The following is a 25,465-nucleotide window of genomic DNA, read 5'->3' on the forward strand; positions in this document are numbered from 1 at the left end:
CAGTTTTGACTCATCTGTCTGAAGGACATTCTCTCAGAAGGATTTTCTCTTTTTAATATGCATTTTAGCAAATTCCAGTCTGGCTTTTTTTTTTTTTACGTTCTTTCAAAAGTGGAGTCATCCTGGGTCTTCTTCCATGGAGCCCACTTTCGCTCAAAACGTGACAGATGGTGCGATCAGAAACTGACGTACCTTCACCTTGGCGTTCAGCGTGTATCTCTTTGGCAGTTATCCTTGGTTCTTTTTCTCCCATTCGCACTCTCCTTCTGTTCAATCTGGGGTCCATTTTCCTCTTGCGGCCGCGCCCAGGGAGGCTGGCTACTGTTCCATGGACCTTAAACTTCTTAATAATATTTGCAACGGTTGTCACAGGAACATCAAGCTGCTTGGAGATGGTCTTGTAGCCTTTACCTTTACCCTGCTTGTCTATTATTGTCTTTCTGATCTCCTCAGACAATTCTTTCATTGCTTTCTCTGGTCCGTGTTTAACATGGTGCACACAATGATACCAAACAGCACAGTGACTACTTTCCTCCATTAAATAGGCTGCATGACTGATTACAAGATTGGAGTTTGAAATATCACTATAATCCAATTATTTATTATATTTTCTAAGGGGTACCAACAAATGTGTCCAGGCCATTTTAGAATATCTTTGTAGAATAAGCAATAATTAATCTCTTTTCACAGCTTCTTTGCTTTATTCTATGACATACCAAAGGCATGCAAGTAAACATGATAAAATAGCTTTTAATTTCCTCACTTTTCAGGCGGAATGAAGCATTACTTCAATGAGCTGTAAGGGTACCGACAAATTTGAGCATGTCTGTATTTGATTCCTTACCTTGAAAGCAGTCTATGGACAAAGGTTGACTGCAGTCCACACCAGCACTTTTGGACTGATTCCTCATGTAAATTCCTCTTCACCATTTAGAACGTTTAAAATTTAGTTCCCGATCATCTAAATAGGATTTGAAACCAACACAATCCATTTAAGAGATGATTTGGGCAAACAACATGGAAACAAATGCACAAATAAATAAATATATAAGACCACTGACCTTATAACTTAAGCAATTTTATTATATTTAGGAGAGTAATATAGGCATATCCAACACACTATAATGCTAGGTTTCCAGAATACTGATCCACTGTACGTAGACAAAGCAATGCACTTACAAGCAACAAGGTGTGCAGAATTTCTAAGGAAATTGTCAAGTACATGGTTAGGTCAGCCCAATGCTACATCAAACTTCCGTTTAGTGGTATCTGACACAGATGAAAATCTGTATAAAAACTGAGTCAGAGATAACTTTTTGACAGTGCAAGTGACATGCATTTTTCCATGAAATGACTGAACAGGAAATGGTTACCTCTCAGGTAACTCTTTTTAACTCTATGGCTAAATGTATGAAATTTAACATATTATTATAAGTATGTTGTTTCTAACCTTAAGCATCATAGATTTCTGCCTGCATCAGACTGTGTTCTATTTATCAAGTAATGAAATGACAAATGCATTTTTCAATCAAAGGAAAGTACTGTACAGGAAATGGTGACTTTCTTAGAAGTTGATTCAAACCCTATCCTGTTTCTCAAGCATTGATAATGGGTTATAAGAAGTGTATAGGGGGATATAGATGCTACTGTATTATTCTACTGGTGATCACCAATATGCTGCTCAGACCATCTCACTCGTTTATGTTTACAAGGAACCTAAAGATGTCTATTACGACATACTCAGCATTCTTCATAAATGACTTGGCTTCAACTGTGATATCTTGTTTAGTTCTGGTTGGTGATTTATATGAAGGTTTGGTTGCAGTGTTTCTGATGCAGTCTGCTGGCTAGGAAAACAGTTGAAATCAATACTTGTCATTTCATGATTTGATAGCATCAAATGAATCACTAGCTTACTGTCCAGACTGAGTCATAGTGCTTGCTAGCAATAAGCACATAGTCTAGAAAATACTATTTGAAGTTGTCGGCTTGATGAGTCAATGATGAAACAGTTGGACTCCATGGTGATTGGATGACCCCATTATCAGACATAACCTCATTTTTAAATGGAACCTGTCATGTCTATGTTTTTCCCACTTTTTCCCATTGTGCCAAAGTGAAGAGGGGAGTGGCATTGTAAAAAAAAAGATCTGGTTCCATGATGGCTTCTTGCTCTCTGGGAAGACAAAAACCTGTTACGTGCCAACCAATCAGCGTGTCCACTCACTCTAATGTAGACCTACCATTTGGTCTGGTACCAGGCTATTAAATCACCGCTTTGTAATTGTTGAATAATGTTTCATAGCATTGTAAACAGTGGCAATTGTTCAAAACAAACCTATTTTGAAACGTGGATGAATGCTGCGATCTTGAATGTAACCCTGATCCAATGCCTCATACAATGTACCTCTCTAAAATGAGGATTTATTTCTTATCTCTGCAGCGTGGCTTAACTCACCACAGTCTCTCCTCCTGTTGCTGCTATTGGCGCAGCGGCTTGTCCTTTCATGGCCACGCCCCACCCACAAGTGCCCCCTCTGTGCCCATCTGACAATGATGGTCCAGCAAATGAGAAACCTGCAGATGCTGACAAGGAATCTCCAGGTGAGTGAGTTGACCACATTTTGCTAGGCACAGCACAGTCAATGCTAGTCAACAGACGCTCATTAGTTGACCATCCGATATAACTCTTACCTATGTCCTCTTCCTTTAGAGTGAAAGTGAGTTCAGCGGTATAGAGCTTCTGAAATACAACCTAGACACTCTTCCAGAGATGGAACACACGGCAAATCACCTCAGTTCACTAAAGGTATGTATCTATCTTCTCGAGTCCAGTCCTTATTGCATGCTTTCAGCCTTCGGAAAGTATTCTCACCCCTTGACCTTTTCAACATTTTGTTGTGTTAAAACATCTACAAAAAAAAAAATACAAATAATAATAATAATTCATGGAAAATAAAACACTAATATATTTTGATTAGATAAGTATTCAACCTGCTGAGTCAATACATGTTAGAATCACCCTAGGCAGCGATTACAGCTTTCTGGGTAAGTCTCAAAGAGCATTGCAAAGCTGTGTTGTACAATATTTTCCCATTATTCTTATTTTTTTATATTTTTAAATCTCTGTCAAGTTGGTTGTTGATCATTGCTAGACACCATTTTCAAGTCTTACCATAGATGTTCAAGCCGATTTAACTCTATCTAGGTCACTAAGGAACATTCAATGTCGTCTTGGTAAGCTACTCTAGTGTATATCTGGCTTTGTGTTTTAGGTTATTGTCCTGCTGAAATGTGGATTTGTCTCCCAGTGTCTGATGGAAAGCAGACCGAACCAGGTTTTCTTTGTGCTTAGCTCCATTCCTTCTCTTTTTATCCTAAAACACTCCCTAGTCCTTGCCGATGACAAGCATGCCCATAACATGATGCAGCCACCACCATGCTTGAAAATATGAAGAGTGGTACTCAGTGATGTGTTGTGTTGGATTTGCCCCAAACATAATGCTTTGTATTCAGGATTAAAAGTTAGTTTCTTTGCCACATTTATTGCAAACAGGATGCATGTTTTGGAATATTTTTGATTTTGTACAGGCTTCCTTCTTTTCACTCCATAATTTAGGTTAGTATTGTGGAGTAACTAAAATGTTGTTGATCCATCCTCAGTTTTCTCCTATCACAACCATTTAACTCTGGAACTGGTTTAAAAATCACCATTGGCCTCCTGGTGAAATCACTAAGCGGTGTCCTTCCTCTCCGTCAACTGAGTTAGGAAGGAGTATCTATCTTTGTAGGGACTGGATGTATTGATACACCATCTAAAGCGTAATTAATAACTTCACCATGCTCAAAGGAATATTCAATGTCTGCTTTAATTTGACATTTTTACCCATCTACAAATATGTGCCTTTCTTTGCGAGGCATTGGAAAACTGTTCAACTGAGCAAGATTGCGCTGACAGAGATGGTCGCCTCGCTTTGAGTTCTTAGGAAACTATGCAGTATTTTGTTTTTTTTAATGTATTATTTCTTACATTATTATCCCAGGAAATCTTCAGTCTTATTACATACAGCCGGGAAGAACAATTGAATATAAGAGTGACATCAACTTACCAACATTATGAACAGCAATACGACTTTCCCGAAGCGGATCCTCTGTTCGGACCACCACCCAGGACAATGGATCTAATCCCAGAAGCCGACACAAAACAACGGCGCCGCAGAAGTGGCAGACGGTGCGGTCCGGCCTCCTGGTCAGGCTCCATAGACGGGCACTTCACCCACCGCTCCCGAGTATACTACTCGCCATTGCCCAGTCCCTTAACAACAAGGTAGATGAAACTCGAGAGACATCAGAGATTGTAACATTCTCTGTTTCACGAAAACATGGCTCTCTCGGGATATGACGTCGGAATCGGTTCAGCCATCGGGCTTCTCCATGCATCGCACCGACAGAGATAAACACCTCTCTGGGAAGAGGAAGGGCGGGGGTGGGGTGTATGCTTCATGACTAACGACTCATGGTGTAATCATAATAACATGCAGGTCCTTCTGCTCACCAGAACTAGAATTCCTTACAATCAAACGCCTACCATTTTACATCCCAAGAGAATTCTCATCAGTTACAGTCACAGTTTTGTACATTCCTCCTCAAGCAGACACCAAGATGGCACTCAAGGAACTGGACTCTATGTAAACTGGAAACCATATATCCTGAGGATGCATTTATTGTAGCTGGGGATTTTAACAAAGTAAATTTGAGAACAAGGCTACCTAAATTCTATCAGCATATTGATTGCACTACGCGCAGTGGTAATACACTCGATCACAGCTACTCTAACTTCCGCAATGCATACAAAGCCCTCCCCCTTCCACCCTTCGGCAAATCCGACCACAACGCCCTCTTGCTCCTACCGTCTTATAGGCAGAAACTCAAACAAGATGTACCAGGGACTAGAACTATTCAACGCTGATCTGACCAATCGGAATCCAAGCTTCAAGATTGTTTTGATCACGCGGGCTGGAAACTGAAAGCGCTAACCATCGAATTTGGAAAGAAGTCTGGGAATATGGCTGAATATAAACAGTGTAGTTATTCCCTCCACACGGCAATCAAACAAGTGAAATGCCGATACAGGTACAAAGTGGAGTCACAATTCAACGGCCCAGACACGAGACGTATGTGGCAGGGTCTACAGGAAATCACGGACTACAAAAATAAAACCAGCCACATCACGGACACCGATGTCACGCTTTCAGACAAACTGAACACCTTCTGTGCCCGCTTTGAGGATAATACAGTGCCACCGTCGCGGCCCGCTAACATGGACTGCACCCCCCCCCCCCCTCCTTCTCCGTGGCCGACGTGAGTAAAACAATTTAACGTGTTAACCCTCGCAAGGTTGCTGGCCCAGATGGCATACCTAGCCGCGTCCTCAGAGCATGCACAGTGTGTTTACGGACATATTCAATCACTACCTATCCCAGTCTGTTGTCCCCACATACTTCAAGATTGCCACCATTGTTCCTGTACCCAAGAAGGCAAAGATAACTGAGTTAAATGACTACCGCCTCGTAGCACTCACTTCTGTCATCATGAAGTGCTTAAGGAGACTAGTCAAGGATCATATCACCTCCACCTTACCAGCCACCCTAGACCCACTTCCGTTTGCATTCCGCCCCAACAGGTCCACAAATGACGCAATTGCCATCACACTCCACACTGCCCTATCCCAACTGGACAAGAGGAATACCTATGTAAGAATGCTGTTCATTGACTACAGCTCAGCATTCAACACCATAGTACCCTCCAAGCTCATCATCAAGCTGGAAGCCCCCAGGTGGTGAAGGTAGGAAATAACATCTCCCCTTTGCTTACCCTCAACACTGGGGCCCCACAAGGGTGTGTGCTCAGCCCCCTCCTGTACTCCCTGTTCACCCACGACTGCGTGCCTCCAACTCAATCATCAAGTTTGCAGACGACACAACAGTAGTGGGCTTGATCATCAACAACGACGAGACAGCCTACAGGGAGGAGGTGAGGGCACTCGGAGTGTGGTGTCAGGAAAACAACCTTTCACTCAACGTCAACAAAACAAAGGAGATGATTGTGGACTTCAGGAAACAGCAGTGGGAGCACCCCCCCCCCCCCCCCCCCAAAAAAAAAATATTTTATACTATCTATTGTGCCTTGCCTATGCTGCTTGGCCATCGCTTATCCATACAGTTACATGTACATATTCTCATTAACCCCTTTAGATTTAGGTGTATTAGGCAGTTGTTGGGGAATTGTTAGATTACTTGTTAGATATCACTGCACTGTCAGAACCAGAAGCACAAGCATTTAGTTACAGTCACATCAACATCTGCTAACCATGTGTGTGACCAACAAAATGTGATTTGATTTGATTTTGACCTTACGTGTGATGTAGAGAAGAGATAGGGTAGTCATTAAAAGTCCACGCAACTTATTATCTGACTTGTTAAGCACATTTTTACTCCTGAAGTTATTTAGGCTTGCCATAACAGCGGGGTTGAATACTTATTGTCTCAAGACATTTCAGCTTTGAATTTTTTATTCATTTGCAAAAATGTCTAAAAACATAATTCCACTTTGACATTATGGGGTATTGTGTGTAGATCAGCGACACAAAATCTAAATGTAATACATTTAAAATTCAGGCTGTAACAACAAAATGTGGAAAAAGTTAAGGGGTGTGAACACTTTCAGAATACACAGTACATACAGTGCATAAAGAAAGTCTACTTCTTCTTGAACCTTTTTCACATATTGTTGTGTTACAAAGTGGGATTGAAATAGATTTAATTGCAACTCTTTATCATTGATCTACACAAAATACTCCATAATGCCAAAGTGAAGAGACAATTCTACTAATTAAATAACAAGAATATAGTCGTTGCGTAAGTATTCACCCCTCTTGTTAAGGCAAGACTAAATTAGTTTTGAAGTAAAATGCTTAACAAATCACATAATACGTTATATGGACTCACTCTGTGTGAAATAATTGAGGTTGACATCATTTTTTTTATGACTAACCCTTCCACTGTCCCCCATACAAACAACATCTGTCAAGTATTGAATTTTAAGCACATATTCAACTGCAAAGACCATGGGAAAAGCCTCATAAAGAAGGGCAGTGATTGGTAGATGGTTAAAAATAACAAATCAGACATTATATATATATATATATATATATATATATATATCTCTTTAATTATGGTCAAGTTAATAATTATGCTGTGGGTGATGTACTAAACCACCCAGAACATCAAAGATGCAGTCGTCCTTCTGAACTGAGCTGCAGGACAGGAAGGAAACTGCGTAGGGATGTCACCATGAGACCATTGGTGATTTTTAAAACAGCTACAGAGTTCAATGGCTGTGATGGTAGAAAACTGAGGATGGATCAACAACATGTTTGTGTCTCTACAATAATGACCTAAATGACAGAGTGAAAAGAAGAATACAAATATACAGAATAAAAATATTCCAAAACATTAAAGTAAACAGGGCACGAAAGTAATACTGCAAAAAAACACGACAAAGGAATACACTTTTTGGCATAAATGCAAGGCCTTATGTTTAATTATTTTCAAGCATACTGTTGGCTGCATCATGGTACGGGTATGCTTGACATCAACAAAGACTGGGGAGTTTTTCAGGATGAAAAGAAACAGGATGGAGCTACGCACAGGCAAAATCCTTGAGGAAAACCTGCTCCAATCTATTTCACACCAGACACTGGGAGAGAGTTTCACCTTTCAACCTACAACAACAAGGCCAAATCTTTACTGGAGTTGCTTACCAAGAAGTGAATGTGAATGTTCCTGAGTGGCCAAGTTACAGTTTTGACCTAAATCTGCTTGATCATCTATGGAAAGACTTGACAATTGCTCTCTCGTCATGATCCCCAACACCTTTGTAGAGCTCGAAGAATTTTGAAAAGAATAATGGGCAAATATTGCACTATACTTGCCCATTATTCTTTTCATCTAAATTATTCAGGTGTGCAAAGCTCTTATGAGACTTACCCAGCAAGCTATAATCGATGCCAATAGTGTTTCTGTCACACTCTGACCATTATTTGCGTTGTTTGTTTTTAAGTTTTGATTGGTCAGGGTGTGATATGAGTGGGCATTCTATGTTGCATGTCTAGTTTGTCTGTTTCTATGTGTGTTGGCCTGATATGGTTCTCAATCAGTGGCAGGTGTTTGTCGTTGTCTCTGATTGGGAACCATATTTAGGTAGCCTGTTTTGTATTGTGGTTCGTGGGTTATTGTCTATGTGATGTTTGTATACAGTAGTGATAGCGGTCGTCTGATCAGTTTGTTTAGTGGTCGTCGTGTTCTTTCATCTCCATTAATAGAATATATTCACACCACGCTGCGCTTTGGTCTCCTCACTACGACGATCGTGACAGTTTCTAACATATATTGACTCAGGGAGCTGAATACTTATGCAACTACGATATTTTAGTTATTTCATTTTTATTAATCTTTAAAAAAATGAATTTTTCTTCCAATATGACATTACAGAGTATTTTGTGTAGATTGTTGACCAAAACCGACAATTAAGTAACACAATGAGAATTACTTTGTAACACAAAATGTGAAGAAATCCAACGGGCCTGAATACTTTTCCAAGGCACTGTATACAGTGCTACATTGAGTGAAAGTGAAAAAGTGATATCAATGTTGTGACTTAAAGCGACAAATGTATTCCATAATTCACCACTGCTCAGTTTATTTACTATATTGTGAGGAATACATCAGGGGATGCTTTAATCAATTCACCCGCAACACTTTTCAGAAGCTTTTCGATGTTGTACTAAATAATGTGTTTATAACACAGTGTCAAGTCCCGAGTCTTTAAAACTCACCTTGTCGCCCTCTCTCCTTTCTGCCAGCTAAACGACTCTCTCTCACAACTTTACACGGATTTCCGCTCCTTTAAGCTGCACCTTGATTGGCTGATTGATGTCCGAGTCAGTATGAGCCTGCCAGTCTCTCTCACGACAGTAGAGGTCACTAGAGGCCTACAGCATATCTCAAGCCTCTGCTCTACTGCACTACAGCAGGTAGGTAGTTCAATATACTCTGTGTACGGTAGCGGTGTGTGTGTAGAAAATAACTGGGGAAGCCAGGCCAGAAAAATACATCCATATTACAACCTATGTGTTTTCACATGCCTTGCCACCATGACAGTTAGACTGGGTACAGATCTAGGATCCACTTACACTCTCAAGTTCCTAACCTTATCCATAAGTGAGAGAAAATATAACTGACCTTAGAAGAGTATAGGGGCAATGTCATCCTACTCCGCTCAGATCAATATGACACACATCTGAAGTGGCACAAAAAGAGCTGACTAATGTCAGTGGTAGAAACATTAATGTACCCAAGCATTTTAGCTTAGTCACTGTGTGGGAAAAAAAACAACCTATATAATATAACAAATATGAAAACGCTGTTTGGATTTTGATAATTGACTGTGGTATGCTAAGATGTAATATTTGACAGTAACAGTACATTCTTAGTTGGCACCATGCTAACTTTTCCCACCCCTTTCTCCCTCCATTATAGATCGCGTGCCCATTACCCCAGATTTCCATTCCTTCTTTCCCAACTCAACTCACAACCTGGGACGTGGTCCTCCTCTCCTACGAGATTCCTGAACGGTTAGGATTCTACTGTCAATGGTCTACCAGAGTGCTGGTCCTCCTTAAGTCACGGGTTCAGGGCCTTTGACATCAAGGTTCCCGCCACCTAGGTTCCCACTCTTTGCGACAACAAATGCCTTTCTCCTAAGCGCTGTTAACTTTTTCAATTTAACTAAAGATTTTTTGCCACTTTTCAAGGGAAGCTTACTTACTGTGACTGAGAAGTGTTCGACTTGAGTATCTAAGATTCAGCTTACATGTTGTCGTTCTTTCAAACATAATGCACTCTATAAGGTCAATTGCTGTTTACCTCCCCCTGTGGTCGTAAATCAGGGGTCCTCAACTTTTACATGCTGACTAGACCGGGCACGCACTTACAACAGACGCAATCAGGACACGCAGGTTGAAATATCAAAACGAACTCTGAACCAACTACGTATATTAATTTGGGCACAGGTTGAAACGCATGAAACCAGAAACTAACTAAGTTTACCCTTTTTATCTGTGGATTAAGTCATTAGAGGACCTTGTGCATTTCAGGTAAAATAACAACCCAATGTTTATATCACAGGACAAATTAACTAGCAACAGCAACATCTCTCCTCCTTCAGTCTTCTTCTTCTTCTTCTTCTTTGGACTTGATATGGCGGTTGGCAACCAACTTTAAGGTGCATTACCACCACCAACTGGACTGGAGCGCATCAATCGTAAAAAATAAAACCAAGTTCTATTTTAGCACCTGGTTATGCAGACGCTCGTTGACACGCATGAGCAGTTTGGATGAAATTATTGAATAACATGTGTGTGTACATTTATTTTGCAACGCTCGCGAACGCACTGCAAGTCCCGTCTCTCCCATCTCCTCATTGGTTTTTAGGGAGCATATACCCACGTGGGTGATTGAAAGGTCCACACTCCAGTCCAGTTGGTGGTGGTAATGCACCTTAAAGTTGGTTGCCAACCGCCATATGAAGTCCAAAGAAGAAGAAGAAGAAGACTGGAGGAGGAGGAGAGATTACTAGAAACTAATTCGGTTTACTCTTTTATCTGTGGATGAATTGTCGGAGTAGAGGACCTTTTCAGAAGTTCATGTAAAATAACAACCCAATGTTTATATCCCAGGACAAATTAGCTGGCAACAGCAAGCTAGCTAGCTAAATGGCCATGAAAGTTTCATGCGTTTCGACCTGTCCCCAAATTAATATAGGTAGTTCAAAGTTCGTTTTGATATTTAAACCTGCCCGTCCTGATCCCATCTGTTGTGGATGGACAAAATCAACATGTATGCGATGGCGCATGTGCGTGTCAGGTCTAGTCAGCATGTTAGATCTCTTCTTTAATATACAGTCATTTATTATATCCTTATTACAGTGCTGTTGCTGAAGAATGTGCTTGAATTAGGGTTAACCCTGATCCTAACCCTAAATCTGACTGAGCCTATGACCCTGTTTTGTTTTGTGTTTACTGAATGTATAGTTATTTATGACCCAAGTGTGTCATATCTGAGCCTATTATATTTGTGATGCTGGCATCACATATTTTTTTATGCAAATACATTATAATATCCATGGGATTTACCCATCTAAAATTAAAGACAGTGATATATTACCATGTTGTCCTGCATTTCTTTACATCGTTCAATGTAAACTGACATACTGTTTGGGTAACTTCCTTTAATGGTACATATGACTTCATAACACATTCATCATGCTATCATAGCAGTACTACCGACCCGTAGCACTCACTTCTGTCATCATGAAGTGCTTCGAGAGGCTAGTCAAAGACCACATCATCTCCTCCCTCCCTCCCTGGCACACTCGACTCTCTCCAATTCACCTACCGCCCTGACAGATCCATTGGGCCAGTAACTTTTCGGTTACTGGCCCAATGCTCCTACCCGCCAGGCTACCTGCTGATCATAGACTACAGATCGGCCTTCAATACCATAGTGCCCTCGAAGCTCACCGCAAAGCTCATGGCCCTGGGACTGAACTCCTCCCTATGCAACTGGGTCCTGGACTTCCTGATGGGCTGCCCCCAAGTGGTGAACATTTCCTCCTCAACACGTATCCTCAACATGGGGGCCCCACAAGGGTTCGTCCTCAGTCCCCTCCTGTACGCCCTGTATACCCACGACTGCGTGGCCTCACATAGGTCCAACACCATTGTCAAGTTAGCTGATGACACGACAGTAGTATGCCTGATTACCAACAACGGCCTACAGGTAGGCACTCTGACGGCCTGGTGCCAGGTAAGCAACATCTCCCTCAACGTCAGCAAAACAAAGGAGCTGATTGTGGACTTCAGGAGGAACCAGGCTGGGCACGCCCCCATCCCCATCAATGGGGCCGCTGTGGATACGGTCAAAAACTTCAAGTTCCTTGGCGTACACTTCTCAGAGGATCTGAAATGGTCAAACCACAAGGACGGTGATGAAGAGGTGTGGTGAAGAAAGCACGACAGCGACTCTTCAACCTCAGGAGGCTGAAGAAATTTTGCCTGTCCCCGATGGCCCTCACAGTGTTCTACAGGAGCACCATCGAGAGCACACTGTCGAGCTGCATCACAGCCTGGTTTGGCAACTCCACTGCTCACAGCAAGGCGCTACAGAGGGTGGTAAGCTCAGCCGAACGCACCAGTGAGTGCATACTGACTGCCCTCTAAGGACACCCACAGCAGCATGTGTCGCAGGAAGGCTAAGAAGATCAACAGGGACCCCAGCCACCTGAGTCACAGACTGTTCTATTTAGTGCTTATGAACTGCTTATGAATTCGTTACGTATAGGTTAAGATTGTGTTAATAAGTATTTATGAAGGTACCTTTTAAAGGAAGTGTCACCCAGAACATTGCTACACATGAAATATTGCTAACACAGCTAAAATGACAGAACAAGTGTAAGTTGCGTGATAATTCTAGTCACAGAGAAAGGGATCCTCCTTGGGGCTGGAGGAGTTGGAAAAGATGTTGGCCAGAATAGCTGGTTGGATGGGTGGAGGTGGGGGAGATAGTTGGATAGTTGGCAAGCTGGAGGAAATAGAGTTGACAGGCACTCAAGGTACGAGAGGATCGCGCTATAAAGCTGTTTTGGTATGCAACCTCCTTCAGCTGTTCGGTTTGTCAAACGAGGGGATTGAGGGAGTTGGAGAGAGAGAAAGAAAGAGGCACAAAACAGGTGGAAAAGCTCAGGAAAAGAGGCAATCACTTGAAAGCCTGTGAATAAGTGTGAGCCGCTTGTTAAGCACAGGCATGTCCTCTCTCGCTCCTCTTCAAAGGTCGAATGCAGCAAGCTTGGAGAGAGAGAGAGAGAGAGAGAGAGAGAGACAGAGAGCAAGAGAGAGAGAGAGAAAGACAGAGAGAATGTGTGTCCACTGTCTATGTGTTTGTGAGTGAAAGAGAGAGAGAGAGAGGTGCCGTTGGAATAAGGGAGAGATTCTAAACAAGTGTTTGGATAGACACAGGGATTCATTTGTTGATTGACAGAACAAACTCAACATTTCGACTGGCTCCACAACAGGGAGGGAAAGGCACCAGTGGGAGGGAGAGAATCCGGTGGGAGGGAGAGAACGTGGGAGGAGTGCAGGAGGAGAGGAAAAGGGGAGCGAGATAATGTAGGGATCAAAGTAGGGGTTGGAGATATCAAAAGGCACAAACAGGAGAGATAGAGCGGCCTCTGCTGAGAAAGACAGACACGGACAACTACTCTACAAGATCTCTAGTGCAACTCTATTACCTTATAGTTGGAAGAGCTGATGTGCAGCCTATGTGTTGTAGAAGTGGTATTGAAAGGTGCACTACTTGGTCGATGTGGGCAGGGATACAGATTCACTGTAGCTTGTCTGTGAGGAACATCACAATATCACTGTGAAAGAGACTGAAGTCTACCACAGAGCCAAAATGACAGTAAGTAAGCCATCCGTTCACCCCATTTTCCTCTGCAACCAAGAAAGAAATATGAACAATGTGTTTCATTCAGCCAACATTCTTCAATGTTTAGGTAGACATGCTGACTTCTTATGAAATTGACTTAATATAGTTTTCCTTCCTTTATTTTCTAAATGTATTATTTCAAAATAACATTTTATTGTATTAAATTATTGTGTGCAGTGCCTTATACCGATGTGAGATGTCCCCATTATGTGACCAAATGCAATCAAACGTGTTGTTGATATTAGACAGCAGGTTATTAGATAAGGAAAATTGGTTATGTAGTATGTACTATTTGGTAACACTTTATAATAACGTTCATGCTTAAGCCATTTGAAATGCTTATACAGTAAAAAAAAGGCTGTATTCATTACTAGAAACGTTATAGAAGCTTATGAATTGGAATCTTTGTAACGCTTATAAATATGTTTTTTTGATAATGAAATACCTATTAACAGTTTACTAATGCTTGTTCATGATATTTATTATAAAATGCTTACCCGCTACATTTATTGATATTCATATCTAATCAATCCCTATACTTTTTATGCTTACACTATTGATACCAAATGTTCCTAAGCATTGTCTATTGTAATTCATTAACATGTTGAGCAGTAGTCAGAAGTTGGGCACAGTGCAGTATGACTTTAATCCCAAACCACACACCTCCAGTTTCCCCCAACACAAAGTTACATAACCAAGGTGCTAAGCCCATGTCCCTACAGGCTGTTCAGGTTATGCCGCTCTGGCAGGGGACCCCTGCCAGAGCGGGCTTACCCCTGTGGAGCTAGCTATGCCACTCAGAGATGTATATATCCATGGCTCTCTATGTATTCATGGGATGTCTTGGGGTCATATAAAAAAAATCCCACAATCGCCTGCCTGGTGCGAATGAAAAGGTAAACAGTTGAACGGATAAATCAAAGGCTTGTTGAATAGGGAGGTGTCCAAAAACTGTCCAATAAGAGCCTTTGAGCTGGTCATAGGGCTATAAAGGGATGTGTTTATACCTGGTTTAGTGCTGCCAAAATCGTCATGACGACAAGCATCATAACAGATGTCTGTTATGTTCCCATCTCCAAAGGCGGCCACAAGGTTATTGGACGAGATGTGCCATCTCACCGTCCAGTCGTTTACATCACTGGAGACCTCGGACCACTTCCAGGTGGTCAAGATGTTAGGGGAAGGGTCGTACGGGAAGGTCATGTTGGCTGTACATAGGAAAAGAGGTAAACTACGTGTTTGTTATAACCCTAAACCCAGTTTGTGTGGCCTCATATCTACAGAATTTCTTTCTTTTGTTCTGATCACTTTTCTCTCTCTCTTCCTTCCCTCAAGGAACTCCAATGGCTCTGAAGTTCTTTCCTCGTGATTCCACAAATCTCTTCTCCTTTTTGCGAGAGTATAACCTCTCCCTCTCCTTCTGCACCCACCCGTCCCTGACCAAGGCCCTGGGCATTGTCTTCTCCACCCCCACACATTACGTTTTCGCCCAGCAAGCTAGCCTCTTCGGTGATCTGTACGACGTCATTGTCCCTGAGGTATAGTATATGTGGGAAATGTTTCATTTTTCTCGGATGCATTTTTGTTAACTAAGGTCTAGATCCAATCAGATCAAGAATTAACCGGCAATGGCAGATGCCTGTTTTGGAGGTGTAACTGCATTGGAGATGTCAAATTGGTGAGCAGCTGCTCTTGCGATCCACACATTAGAAATTCAAAACTAGAAAGTGCAGGCTATATAGAAATAATGACGCTCAAATTGAAAAATCCTGAAATAAAATAATAAGGGTTTCTGTCATCGTAATGGAGGTGTAGATTACATCTCACATTCTAGTGTTCCAACTTGTAAACAGGGCTACATGGGATTTCTGTTCATGTGACTGCAGCCAATAGCAATGCACGCTTCAGGTATAATGCCGGGAACCACTTGTGGATTTGAGACCTATAACGCAGTTCCACCTCCCGACACTGTCAAAACACCCACCCTACAAATGTCAACTAAAGTGGATCTGATTGAACAGAGCCGTAAGAGTGTGAAATGTAGTTCAACTGTGCCTCTGTCTTTTCCCCAGGTGGGTGTGGAGGAGGATTGTGTCCAGAGGGTCGTGTCCCAGCTGAGCAGTGCCCTAACCCACCTCCACTCACTGGGTTTTGTCCACCGCGACGTCAAGCCCGAGAACATCTTCCTGGTTGACGCTGCCTGCCGCTGGGTCAAACTAGGCGACTTTGGCATGGCCAAGGCCACGGGAACCAAGGTACCCGGTGTGTGGTACAGTTCTGCTTACTGTACGCCCGAGGCAGAGATAGCAAAGGAGTCAGAGGATAGTAGACATAATACTGCTTCAAAACCTGATGGGGGAAATGGGTTGGACAACAAGATCAAGAGGGTGTGGGTGTCGGTTGAGGTCGGTACAGACTGCTGGGCCTTGGGGATCCTCATCTACGCCATGCTGACTGGCAGTCTACCTTGGACGAAGACCGCATCCGACGACCGCTCGTACATCAAGTACAAAGAGTGGTTTGACCAGGAGAAAGATCAAGATGGTCAGGATGACGAACTAGACCTATGGGGGGAAGGAAAAGATGAGGACATCATGATGAGTTTGGATGAAGGCACGCGGAATCTGAACAAGAAAAAATCCAATCCGGTCGCCCCCCAGTTTGCCTATTTCACCCCACTGGCCTGCTCCCTTTTCCAGGCACTTCTCCACCCACAGCCTGGGCTTCGCGGTAGGCCCGACGATGTACTGGGCTACCTCGGGGGAGACTGGTTGTGGAAGAAGGAGAAGTTACGGTTGGAGGAGGAGAGGAAGAGAATTAAAGGGAGAGAGGTCATCAGAAACGGGAAAGAGAGGCAGGGAAGGGTGGAGAGATAAGGGAGTGGCGACACACGATCATAAACGTACAAACTCAGAGGTGAAAGAGACAATATTTTTGACCCCCAGAAAGCAATACATATCCTCTAATGTGTCACATTGGTGCTTAAAAAGACCTTGTACAGTATATAATACCACTACAGTTGCACTTTTTGTAAGATAAATAGCCACCAAGTCATTGTTGATACCGGATAGCCTTTGGGGATAGACACAGTTGCATTTGGTTACTATAGGGACTTTATAAGCACTTTATAAATTAGCATGTTGATGTGTTCAATCTAGTAAATTCTACAGTAAGTGTGACTTGATGATGTTGTTTCTGTATTCTAATGTTTTTTTATAATATGGAAATATCATCTGTACGTCATCATTTCCTGTGGTTAGAATTGAGTCTAATAAAATGTTTATTATGAGTTAACATTTGGATTAAACTCATAAATTCAAGGTTTCCCTCTCTAGACTGCTGTGATATTTACACAGTCTTCTGCACTTTGTGTTGATTCTATAGAAAGTTGTCTAGCTGCTCTACTGTATTACGTTAACCAAGACAATTGACATGATTTCAGATTTTTCAAAATGATTGGACTTGGAGGGTAGAATAACAACTGTGACTGCAAGCGCTCCGCTAGGCAAAAACTGGTTGAATCATCGTGGTTTCCATGTAATTTCCACAAAAACGTTCTGTTTTTTTAATTTTTTTATTTAACCTTTATTTAACTAGGTAGGCCAGTTGAGAACAAGTTCTCATTTGCAACTGCGACCTGGCCAAGATAAAGCAAAGCAGTGCGACAAAAACAATGACAAAGAATTACACATAAACAAACGTACAGACAATAACACAATAGAAACATGTATGTACAGCGTGTGCAAATGTAGAAGATTAGGGAGGTAAGGCAAGAAATAGGCAATAGAGGTGAAATAATAACAATTTAGCATTAACACTGGAGTGATAGATGTGCAGATGATGATGTGCAAGTAGAGATATTGGGGTGCAAAAGAACAAAAAGATAAATAACAATATGGGGATGAGGTAGTTGGGTGTGCTATTTACAGATTGCCTGTGTACAGGTACAGTGATCGGTAAGCTGCTCTGACAGCTGATGCTTAAAGTTAGAGAGGGAGATATAAGTCTCCAGCTTCAGGGATTTTTGCAATCCAGTCATTGGCAGCAGAGAACTGGAAGGAAAGGTGGCCAAAGGAGGTGTTGGCTTTGGGGATGAAGAGTTAAATATACCTCCTGGAGCGTGTGCTACGGGTAGGTGTTTCTATGGTGACCAGTGAGCTGAGATAAGGCAGGCCTTTAACTAGCAAATACTTATAGATGGCCTGGATCAAGTAGGTTTGGCGACGAATATGAAGCGAGGGTCAGCCAACGAGAGCATACAAGTCGCAGTGGTGGGTAGTATATGGGGCTTTGGTGACAAAACGGATGGCACTTTGATAGACTGCATCCAATTTGCTGAGTAGAGTATTAGAGACTATTTTGTAAATAACATCGCCAAAGTCAAGGATCGGTAGGATAGTCAGTTTTACAAGGGCATGTTTGGCAGCATGAGTGAAGGAGAATTTGTTGCGAAACAGGTTTGATTTTGGATTGGAGATGCTTAATGTGTGTCTGGAAGGAGAGTTTACAGTCTAAGCAGACACCTAGGTATTTGTAGTTTTCCACATATTCTAAGTCAGAACCGTCCAGAGTAGTGATGCTAGTCGGGCAAGCGGGTGTGGGCAGCAATCGGTTGAAGAGCATGCATTTAGTTACTAGCACTTAAAAGTAGCTGGATGCCATGGAAGGAGTGTTGTATGGCATTGAAGCTCATTTGGAGGTTAGTTAACATAGTCTCCAAAGAAGGGCCAGATGTATACAGAATGGTGTCGTCTGCGTAAAGGTGGATCAGAGAATCACCAGCTGTAACGCTCGTCGGAAGAAGTGGACCAAGGTGCAGCATGGTACGTGTTCATGATACTTTATTTAATCTGAACACCAAACAAAACAACAAAAGAGCAACGAACGACACGTTCTGAAGGCTACACAGGGCTAACAAATAACAACATCCCACAACCTAAGGTGGCAAAACAGGCGGCCTAAGTATGATTCCCAATCAGAGACAACGATAGACAGCTGTCCATGATTGATAACCATACCCGGCCAAAACATAGAAACACAAAACCTAGAAATAAAGAACATAGAATGCCCACCCAAATCACACCCTGATCAAACCAAATAGAGATAAAAAGGCTCTCTAAGGTCAGGGCGTGACAGTACCCCCCCCCCCCCCCAAAGGTGCGGACTCTGCCGCAAAACCTGAACCTATAGGGGAGGGTCCGGGTGGGCATCTATCTGCAGTGGTGGCTCTGGTGCGGGACGTAGACCCCGCTCCACCTCTGGCTCACCCTACTTTGGTGGCGCCTCTGGTGCGGGGATCTTCGTCACCGACCCCGGACTGGGGACCCTTGTTGCGGGCCCCGGACTGGGGACCCTCGCTGCGGGACCCGGACTGGGGACCCTTGCTGTGGGCCCCGGACTGGGGACCCTCGCTGCATGCCCCGGATTGGGGACCCCCGTTGCGGGCCCCGGATTGGGGCCTGCTGTCTGGATTTGGGGGAAGGACAAGGGGGGGGGACAAGTTGCTGCAGGGAGTGCAGAGCTGTTGGCCGGGGTAGGGGTAGCCAGGTGGAAAGCATGGCCAGCCGTAGAAAAATGCTTGTTGAAATTCTCGAGTATCATGGATTTATCGGTGGTGACAGTGTTTCCTAGCCTCAGTGCAGTGGGCAGCTGGGAGGAGGTGCTCCTATTCTCCATGGACTTTTCAGTGTCCCCAAACTTTTTGGAATTAGTGCTACAGGATGAAAATTCCTGTTTAAAAAAGCTAGCCTTAGCTTTCCTAACTGACTGTGTATTGGTTCCTGAATTCCATGAAAAGTTGCATATCGCGGGGGATATTCAATGCTAATGCAGAATGCCACAGGATGTTTTTGTGCTGGTCAAGGGCAGTCAAGTCTGGGGTGAACCAAGGGCTACATCTGTTCTTAGTTCTACATTTTTTGAACGGGGCATGCTTAGAGCAACCTCTACTGACGGGATGAAGTCAATATCCGTCCAGGATACCCGGGCCAGGTCAATTAGAAAGGCCTGCTTGCTGAAGTGTTTTAGGGAGCGTTTGACAGTGATGAGGGGTGGTCGTTTGACCGCGGACCTATTACGGACGCAGGCAAAGAGGCAGTGATCGCTGAGATCCTGGTTGAAGACAGCGGAGGTGAATTTAGAGGGCAAGTTGGTCAGGATGGGGCGGCAGGGTAGCCTAGTGGTTAGAGCGGTGGACTAGCAACCGGGAGGTTGCAAGTTCAAATCCCTGAGCTGACAAGGTACAAATCTGTCGTTCTGCCCCTGAACAGGCAGTTAACCCACTGTTCCTAGGCTGTCATTGAAAATAAGAATTTGTTCTTAACTGACTTGCCTAGTTAAATAAAGGTAAAATAAATAAAATAAAATGAGGGTACCCATGGTTACATATTTAGGGTTGTACCTGGTAGGTTCCTTGATAACTTGGGTGAGATTGAGGCATCTAGCTTAGATTGTAGGACGGCCAGGGTGTTAAGCATATCCCAGTGTAGGTCACCTAACAGTACGAACTCTGAAGATAGATGGGGGCAATCAATTCACATATGGTGTCCAGGGCACAGCTGGGGGCTGAGGGGGGTCTATAACAAGCGGCAACAGGGAGAGACTTGTTTCTGGAAAGGTGGATTTTTAAAAGGAGAAGCTCGAATTGTTTGGGCACAGACCTGCATAGTATGACAGAACTCTGCAGGCTATCTCCGCCCCTTTGTCAGAAAATGTTGTAGTTGGTTGGGGATGGGAATTTTAGGATTTTTGGTGGCCTTCTTAAGCCTGGATTCAGACACGGCTAGGGGGTTGGTGGTGTGCTAAAGCAGTGGAAGAAAAAAAAAACTTCTGATGTTAACATGCATGAAACCAAGGCTTTTACACCTACAGAAGTCAAGAAATGAGAGCGCCTGGGGAATAGGAGTGGTGCTGGGGGCTGCAGAGCCTGTGTTAACCTCTACATCACCAGGGGAACAGAGAAGGGTACGGCTAAAGGCTATAAGAACTGGTCGTCTAGTGCGTTCGGAACAGAGAGTAAAAGGAGCAGATTTTTGGGAGTGGAAGAATAGATTCAAGGCATAATGTACAGACAAGGGTATGGTAGGATGTGAGTACAGTGGAGGTAAACCTAGGCATTGAGTGACGATGAGAGAGGTTTTGTCTCTAGAGGCACCAGTTAAGCCAGGTGACGTCACCACATGTGTGCGGGGTGGGACGTAAGAGCTATCTAAGGCATATTGGGCAGGGCTGGGGGCTCTACAGTGAAATAATACAATAATAACTAAGCAAAACAGCAATAGACAAGGCATATTGACATTAGGGAGAGTGATGTAGCTGAGTGATCATAGGGCTAAATGAGTAGCAATAGGTGAGTCAGGGAGCCATTCAGTAGTCGCTACTACACTAGGCGAGCTGGAGACACGGCGATTCAGACAGCTAGCGGGCCGGGGATAGCAGACGGGCCTTCGGCGGAGTCACAATGGAAGAGCCTGTTGAAACCACCTCGGACGATTGCGTCGGCAGACCAGTCATGATGAATCAGCGGGGCTCTGTGTCGGCAGTAAAGGAAACAGGCCAATCGGCAAAATAAGTATTGTAGCCCAAGAATTAGCTGGTGGACCTCTTCAGCTAGCTGGGAGATGGGCCTAGCTCGAGGCTAGCTTAAGGCTAACTGGTGCTTGCTTTGGGACAGAGACGATAGCTTGGAGTTGGCCCACGGATTGCAGAAAGCTAGCTGCAATGATCTGGTGTAAAGGTTCAGAGCTTGCGGTATACGGAGGTGTGGTTGAGAAAAAGCAGTCTGATATGCTCTGGGTTGATATCGCGCTGCGCAGACTGTCAGGTATTGACCGAGCTGAGGCTGGCTGGTGTCCAAGTTAACGGTGAAGACCGCTAGAAGTGGCTAACTGACTACTACTTAGTAGCTAGTTAGCTAGCTAGCTTCTGATGGGGGTTCTGGTTAAAAAGTATAAAAATAGCAGATCTGTACCACATTGGGTGAGGCGGGTTGCAGGAGAGTATATACAGTCCGTAGTTGAAAAGTGAGATTAAAATATATACTAAATATATACTGAACAAAACGAGGAAAGATATTTACACAGGACAGGACGGGACAAGACAAAACACACATCCAACTGCTTCGTCATCTTGGATGTGATGTGATGACTTTGAATCAACATGGAAAACTGACTGGCTTTGTAAAAAGTAAGAGAATTGTGTATTTTTCCACCCAACTTTGAACCTAAATCCAAAGTCACCATCTACATGTTTTGTTGATTTCAACTCAACCAAATGTAAGTCAAAACTAGACGTTGAACTGACGTTTATGCCCAGTGGGTCATGACTATCACGCCATAATGTGAACTGCCTGCACTAGGCAGTGGGCCTTCAACAAGTAGCCATACTCCTCGCCATAGAAGGAACTGGTACATCATAAATCTGCTCGTCTGCCCTGCAGGGTGCTCCAAAGAAAAGCCCATAATATTGCACGATGTCAGCAGAATCTGTCATCGTCTCCATTACAAATGGACGGCAATATGGAGGCCATTTTATGTATTTGGACCATTTCCACTCCACAAGAGGACATAGTGACTGAGATTCAGGGTAGATTGTAACAAAATGGCTGCTTGTTATGATACATTTGCATTATGTTGTGCGAGTAACTGAACATTATTTATTATTCATTATTTAAGGACCATAATATGAGGACCTGGCATGCATAGGCCTATATACAAACACATGCGTGTGTGTCTGTGTGTTGAGTGGGTCAGTGTGTGTGTCCACTCATCAATTTAGTTAGCTTGAGTAATTGGAGATGGTAGGGAGTTCCATGCAATCATGGCTCGTTTTGGACTTGGGGACTGTGAAGAGACTCCTGGTGGCATGTCTTGTGGGGTATGTATCAATGTCTGAGCTGAATGTTATTTGATTATGCAGACAACCTGGAGTTTTCATTACAGTAATTTCATAAAAACTAGAAGAGAAGCAAGTTAATTTCTCATTAACCCTCAACCGGGAAAGACTGCATGTTGATGTTAGTTCTATATGTGCAGTTAAGGGAAAGGCGTGCTGCTCTGTTTTGAGCCAGCTGCAGCTTTGCTAGGTCTTTCTTTGTTGCACTTGACCATATTACTGGTAGGATAATATCACCGTGTAGGTTACTATGTGTGTTATGCACTCGGATTGGTTGAACTTCTTTTTATTATTCCAAATGATTGGGGCAAAATCGTTGTGCAATATTTACCACTTTCTCAAATTAGAAAACAGTACAGAAATTCAACAGCTATGGGTTTGAGTGATTAGGACTCAGAGCAAGTACAGTACATCCCAAAGACCACCAGCTGGTCCTTACAGACAACTGATTTCATGATCAATCTTCCCAAGTCCTCCCATGTCACCCTGCTCCTCAGCACACTCCACTGGCATCCAGTCGAAGAACACATCCACTACAAACTGAAGAATGTATTTTTTATTTTTACATTTTTTTCCTTCACATTTTCAAACAGACCATTTATATTTTCCAACGGGGCTATACATTTGGGTAGGTTTTTTTTCTCGCCTGAGTAGCCTCGTTTCACTGCCAAAAATACAATTAAACCACTTTGTCAAATACAGGTAGCCTAGTCAAATAATTAACATCCAATCACATTAACTGTTACGCTCTCATGGGAATTCCACTAACGGTCCGTATGTAGCCAAATGTAGCTGCTGCTCATGTTGGTATCTGTACTGATGGCGCAAAAGCCATGACAGGGAGACATAGTGGAGTGGTAACGCGCGTGCAAGCAGTTGCTCCCGACACCACTTGGGTACACTGCAGCATCTACTGAGAGGCCCTTGCTGCCAAGGGAATGGCTAACAGCTTGAAAGACGTTTTGGACACTACAGCTTGAAAGACGTTTTGGATACTACAGTGAAAATGGTTAACTTTGTTACAGCAAGGCCCCTGAACTCTTGTGTATTTTCTGCACAATGCAATGATATGGGAAGTGACCATATAACGCTTTTACAACATACAGAAGTGCGCTGGTTATCAAGGGGCAAAGTATTGACACGTTGTTTTGAATTGAGAGAAGAGCTTAAAGTTTTCTTTACTGACCATAATTTTCCCTTGTCTGAACGCTTGCATGATGACGAGTTTCTCACACGACTGGCCTATCTGGGTAATGTTTCTTCTCACCTGAATGTTCTGAATCTAGGATTACAGGGACTCTCCGCAACTATATTCAATGTGCGGGACAAACTTGAGGCTATGATTAATACGTTGGAGCTCTTCTCTTTCTGCATTAACAAGGACAAAACACAGGTCTTTCCATCATTGTATGATTTTTGATGTAAAAATGAACTCAAGCTTACGGACAATGTCAAATGTGAAATAGCGAAGCACCTGAGTGAGTTGGGTGCGCGATTGCGCAGGTACTTTCCCAAAACGGATGACACAAACAACTGGATTCATTACCCCTTTCATGCCCTGCCTCCAGTCCACTTACCGATATCTGAACAAGGGAGCCTCATCGAAATTGCAACAAGCGGTTCTGTGAAAATTGAATTTAATCAGAAGCCACTGCCAGATTTCTGGATTGGGCTGCGTTCAGATTATCCTGCCTCGGCAAATCACGCTGTTGCCCTTAGCAACACTGTACCTATGTGAGAGTGGATTCTCAGCCCTCACTAGCATTAAAAATAAATACAGGCACAGACTGAAAATGATTTAAGACTGAGACTCTCTCCAATACAACCCAACATTGCAGAGTTATGTGCATCCTTTCAAGCACACCCTTCTCATTAACCTGTGGTTATTCACAATTTACAAATAAATAAGGTTTTATATGTAAGATGGTTAAATAAAGATTATTTTTATATTATTATTTGTGCCATGGTCCTATAAAAGCTCTTTGTCACTTCCCATGAGCCGGATTGTGACAAAAACGCACACTCATTCTTACGTTTAATAAATGTATCGTATAGTGTGTGTGTGGCAGACTTACAATGAAGGCAAAAAACAACATTTGAGAGTGCGCTGACCCTGGTGCTAGAGGCGGTACACAGCTGGAGGTTGAATGTTTAAAGCGGTACGGGACTATAAAAAGTTTGGGAACCACTGCACTACAAGACCATGATACTTGCCTACTGACCAGCAAGAACCTCCCCTCCCTACCTTCAGGCTATGCTCAAACCCAACACCCCAGGCTCCGTTCTGCCATCTCTAGTCGTCCCACCCCTACGGGGGTCAGCTCCCACTCAGACCAGTCAAATCTCTTCAATGGTGGAGCGAGCTTCTCCCTGAAACTAGGAAAGTCAGAGTCCATGCCCGTCTTCTGAATACAACTGAAACCCTACCTCTTCAAAGAGTATCTCAAATAAGTATTTTTTATGCAGTTGTCAATTTCCGACAAGCACTGACTTTGCGGATTACTTCCGTATTGGAGGAAAAATGTACTTACTACAGCTGTGATATGTGTTTTTTATCCCCTAGCTATCTTCAGATGAATGCACTTACTGTAAGTTGCTTTGGATAAAAACGTCTGCGAAATGACAAAAAGGTCAATGTAAACGCAAGTGTTAAGTTCTGGGTCACAACACCTGATCCCCTTGTAAAACACTGAGGCTGAAGCCCCCAATGCCCGATAGTCCTAAAATCACCACAGTGCAGCCCAGATGGGTAAACTTATGTGTAAAATGAACGCTATGTAGGTCACCCTACATGGGTTGTCCTTTGCGAATCCAAGAGCAAAAACCCCGGCTTTAGGAGCAAAACAAGGGGCCGAAAATGGCATCAGAAAAGGGGCACTAGCCAGTAACCAATACATACTGTATGGACGGATAAAATAGTCATCATCTGGCAGGCTAACAGCACCAGGTTATAACCCACTTGGCCAAAA

The 25,465-nt window shown here is 43.2% G+C and overlaps 1 protein-coding gene and 1 long non-coding RNA gene across 2 annotated transcripts; both read left to right on the forward strand.

Annotated features, from left to right (window-relative positions):
* The first annotated feature begins 2,711 nt into the window (after positions 1-2,711).
* Positions 2,712-10,308, forward strand: LOC149975530 (uncharacterized). The gene is made up of 3 exons (XR_016488495.1): positions 2,712-2,809; positions 8,924-9,094; positions 9,600-10,308. It is a non-coding gene; the product is annotated as an uncharacterized LOC149975530 (long non-coding RNA).
* Positions 10,309-12,999: 2,691 nt separating this feature from the next.
* Positions 13,000-16,924, forward strand: si:ch211-171h4.3 (serine/threonine-protein kinase SBK1). The gene is made up of 4 exons (XM_021571913.3): positions 13,000-13,577; positions 14,686-14,830; positions 14,940-15,142; positions 15,677-16,924. Exons 1-4 carry the CDS (start codon positions 13,572-13,574, stop codon positions 16,478-16,480), a joined length of 1,158 nt encoding a protein of 385 aa, XP_021427588.2. The 5' UTR covers positions 13,000-13,571; the 3' UTR covers positions 16,481-16,924.
* The last annotated feature ends 8,541 nt before the right edge of the window (positions 16,925-25,465 follow it).

Source organism: Oncorhynchus mykiss, chromosome 18 (genome assembly GCF_057628025.1).
Source record: "Oncorhynchus mykiss isolate SJ-2025 chromosome 18, ASM5762802v1, whole genome shotgun sequence".
Taxonomy (NCBI): Eukaryota; Metazoa; Chordata; class Actinopteri; order Salmoniformes; family Salmonidae; genus Oncorhynchus; species Oncorhynchus mykiss.

What these genes read in the sequence shown, in the direction of transcription:
- si:ch211-171h4.3 (XM_021571913.3), top strand. An exon ending in GGCTGTACATAGGAAAAGAG is followed by an intron (nt 14,831 to 14,939) that starts GTAAACTACGTG and finishes CCTTCCCTCAAG; the next exon opens with GAACTCCAATGGCTCTGAAG. An exon ending in ACGACGTCATTGTCCCTGAG is followed by an intron (nt 15,143 to 15,676) that starts GTATAGTATATG and finishes TCTTTTCCCCAG; the next exon opens with GTGGGTGTGGAGGAGGATTG.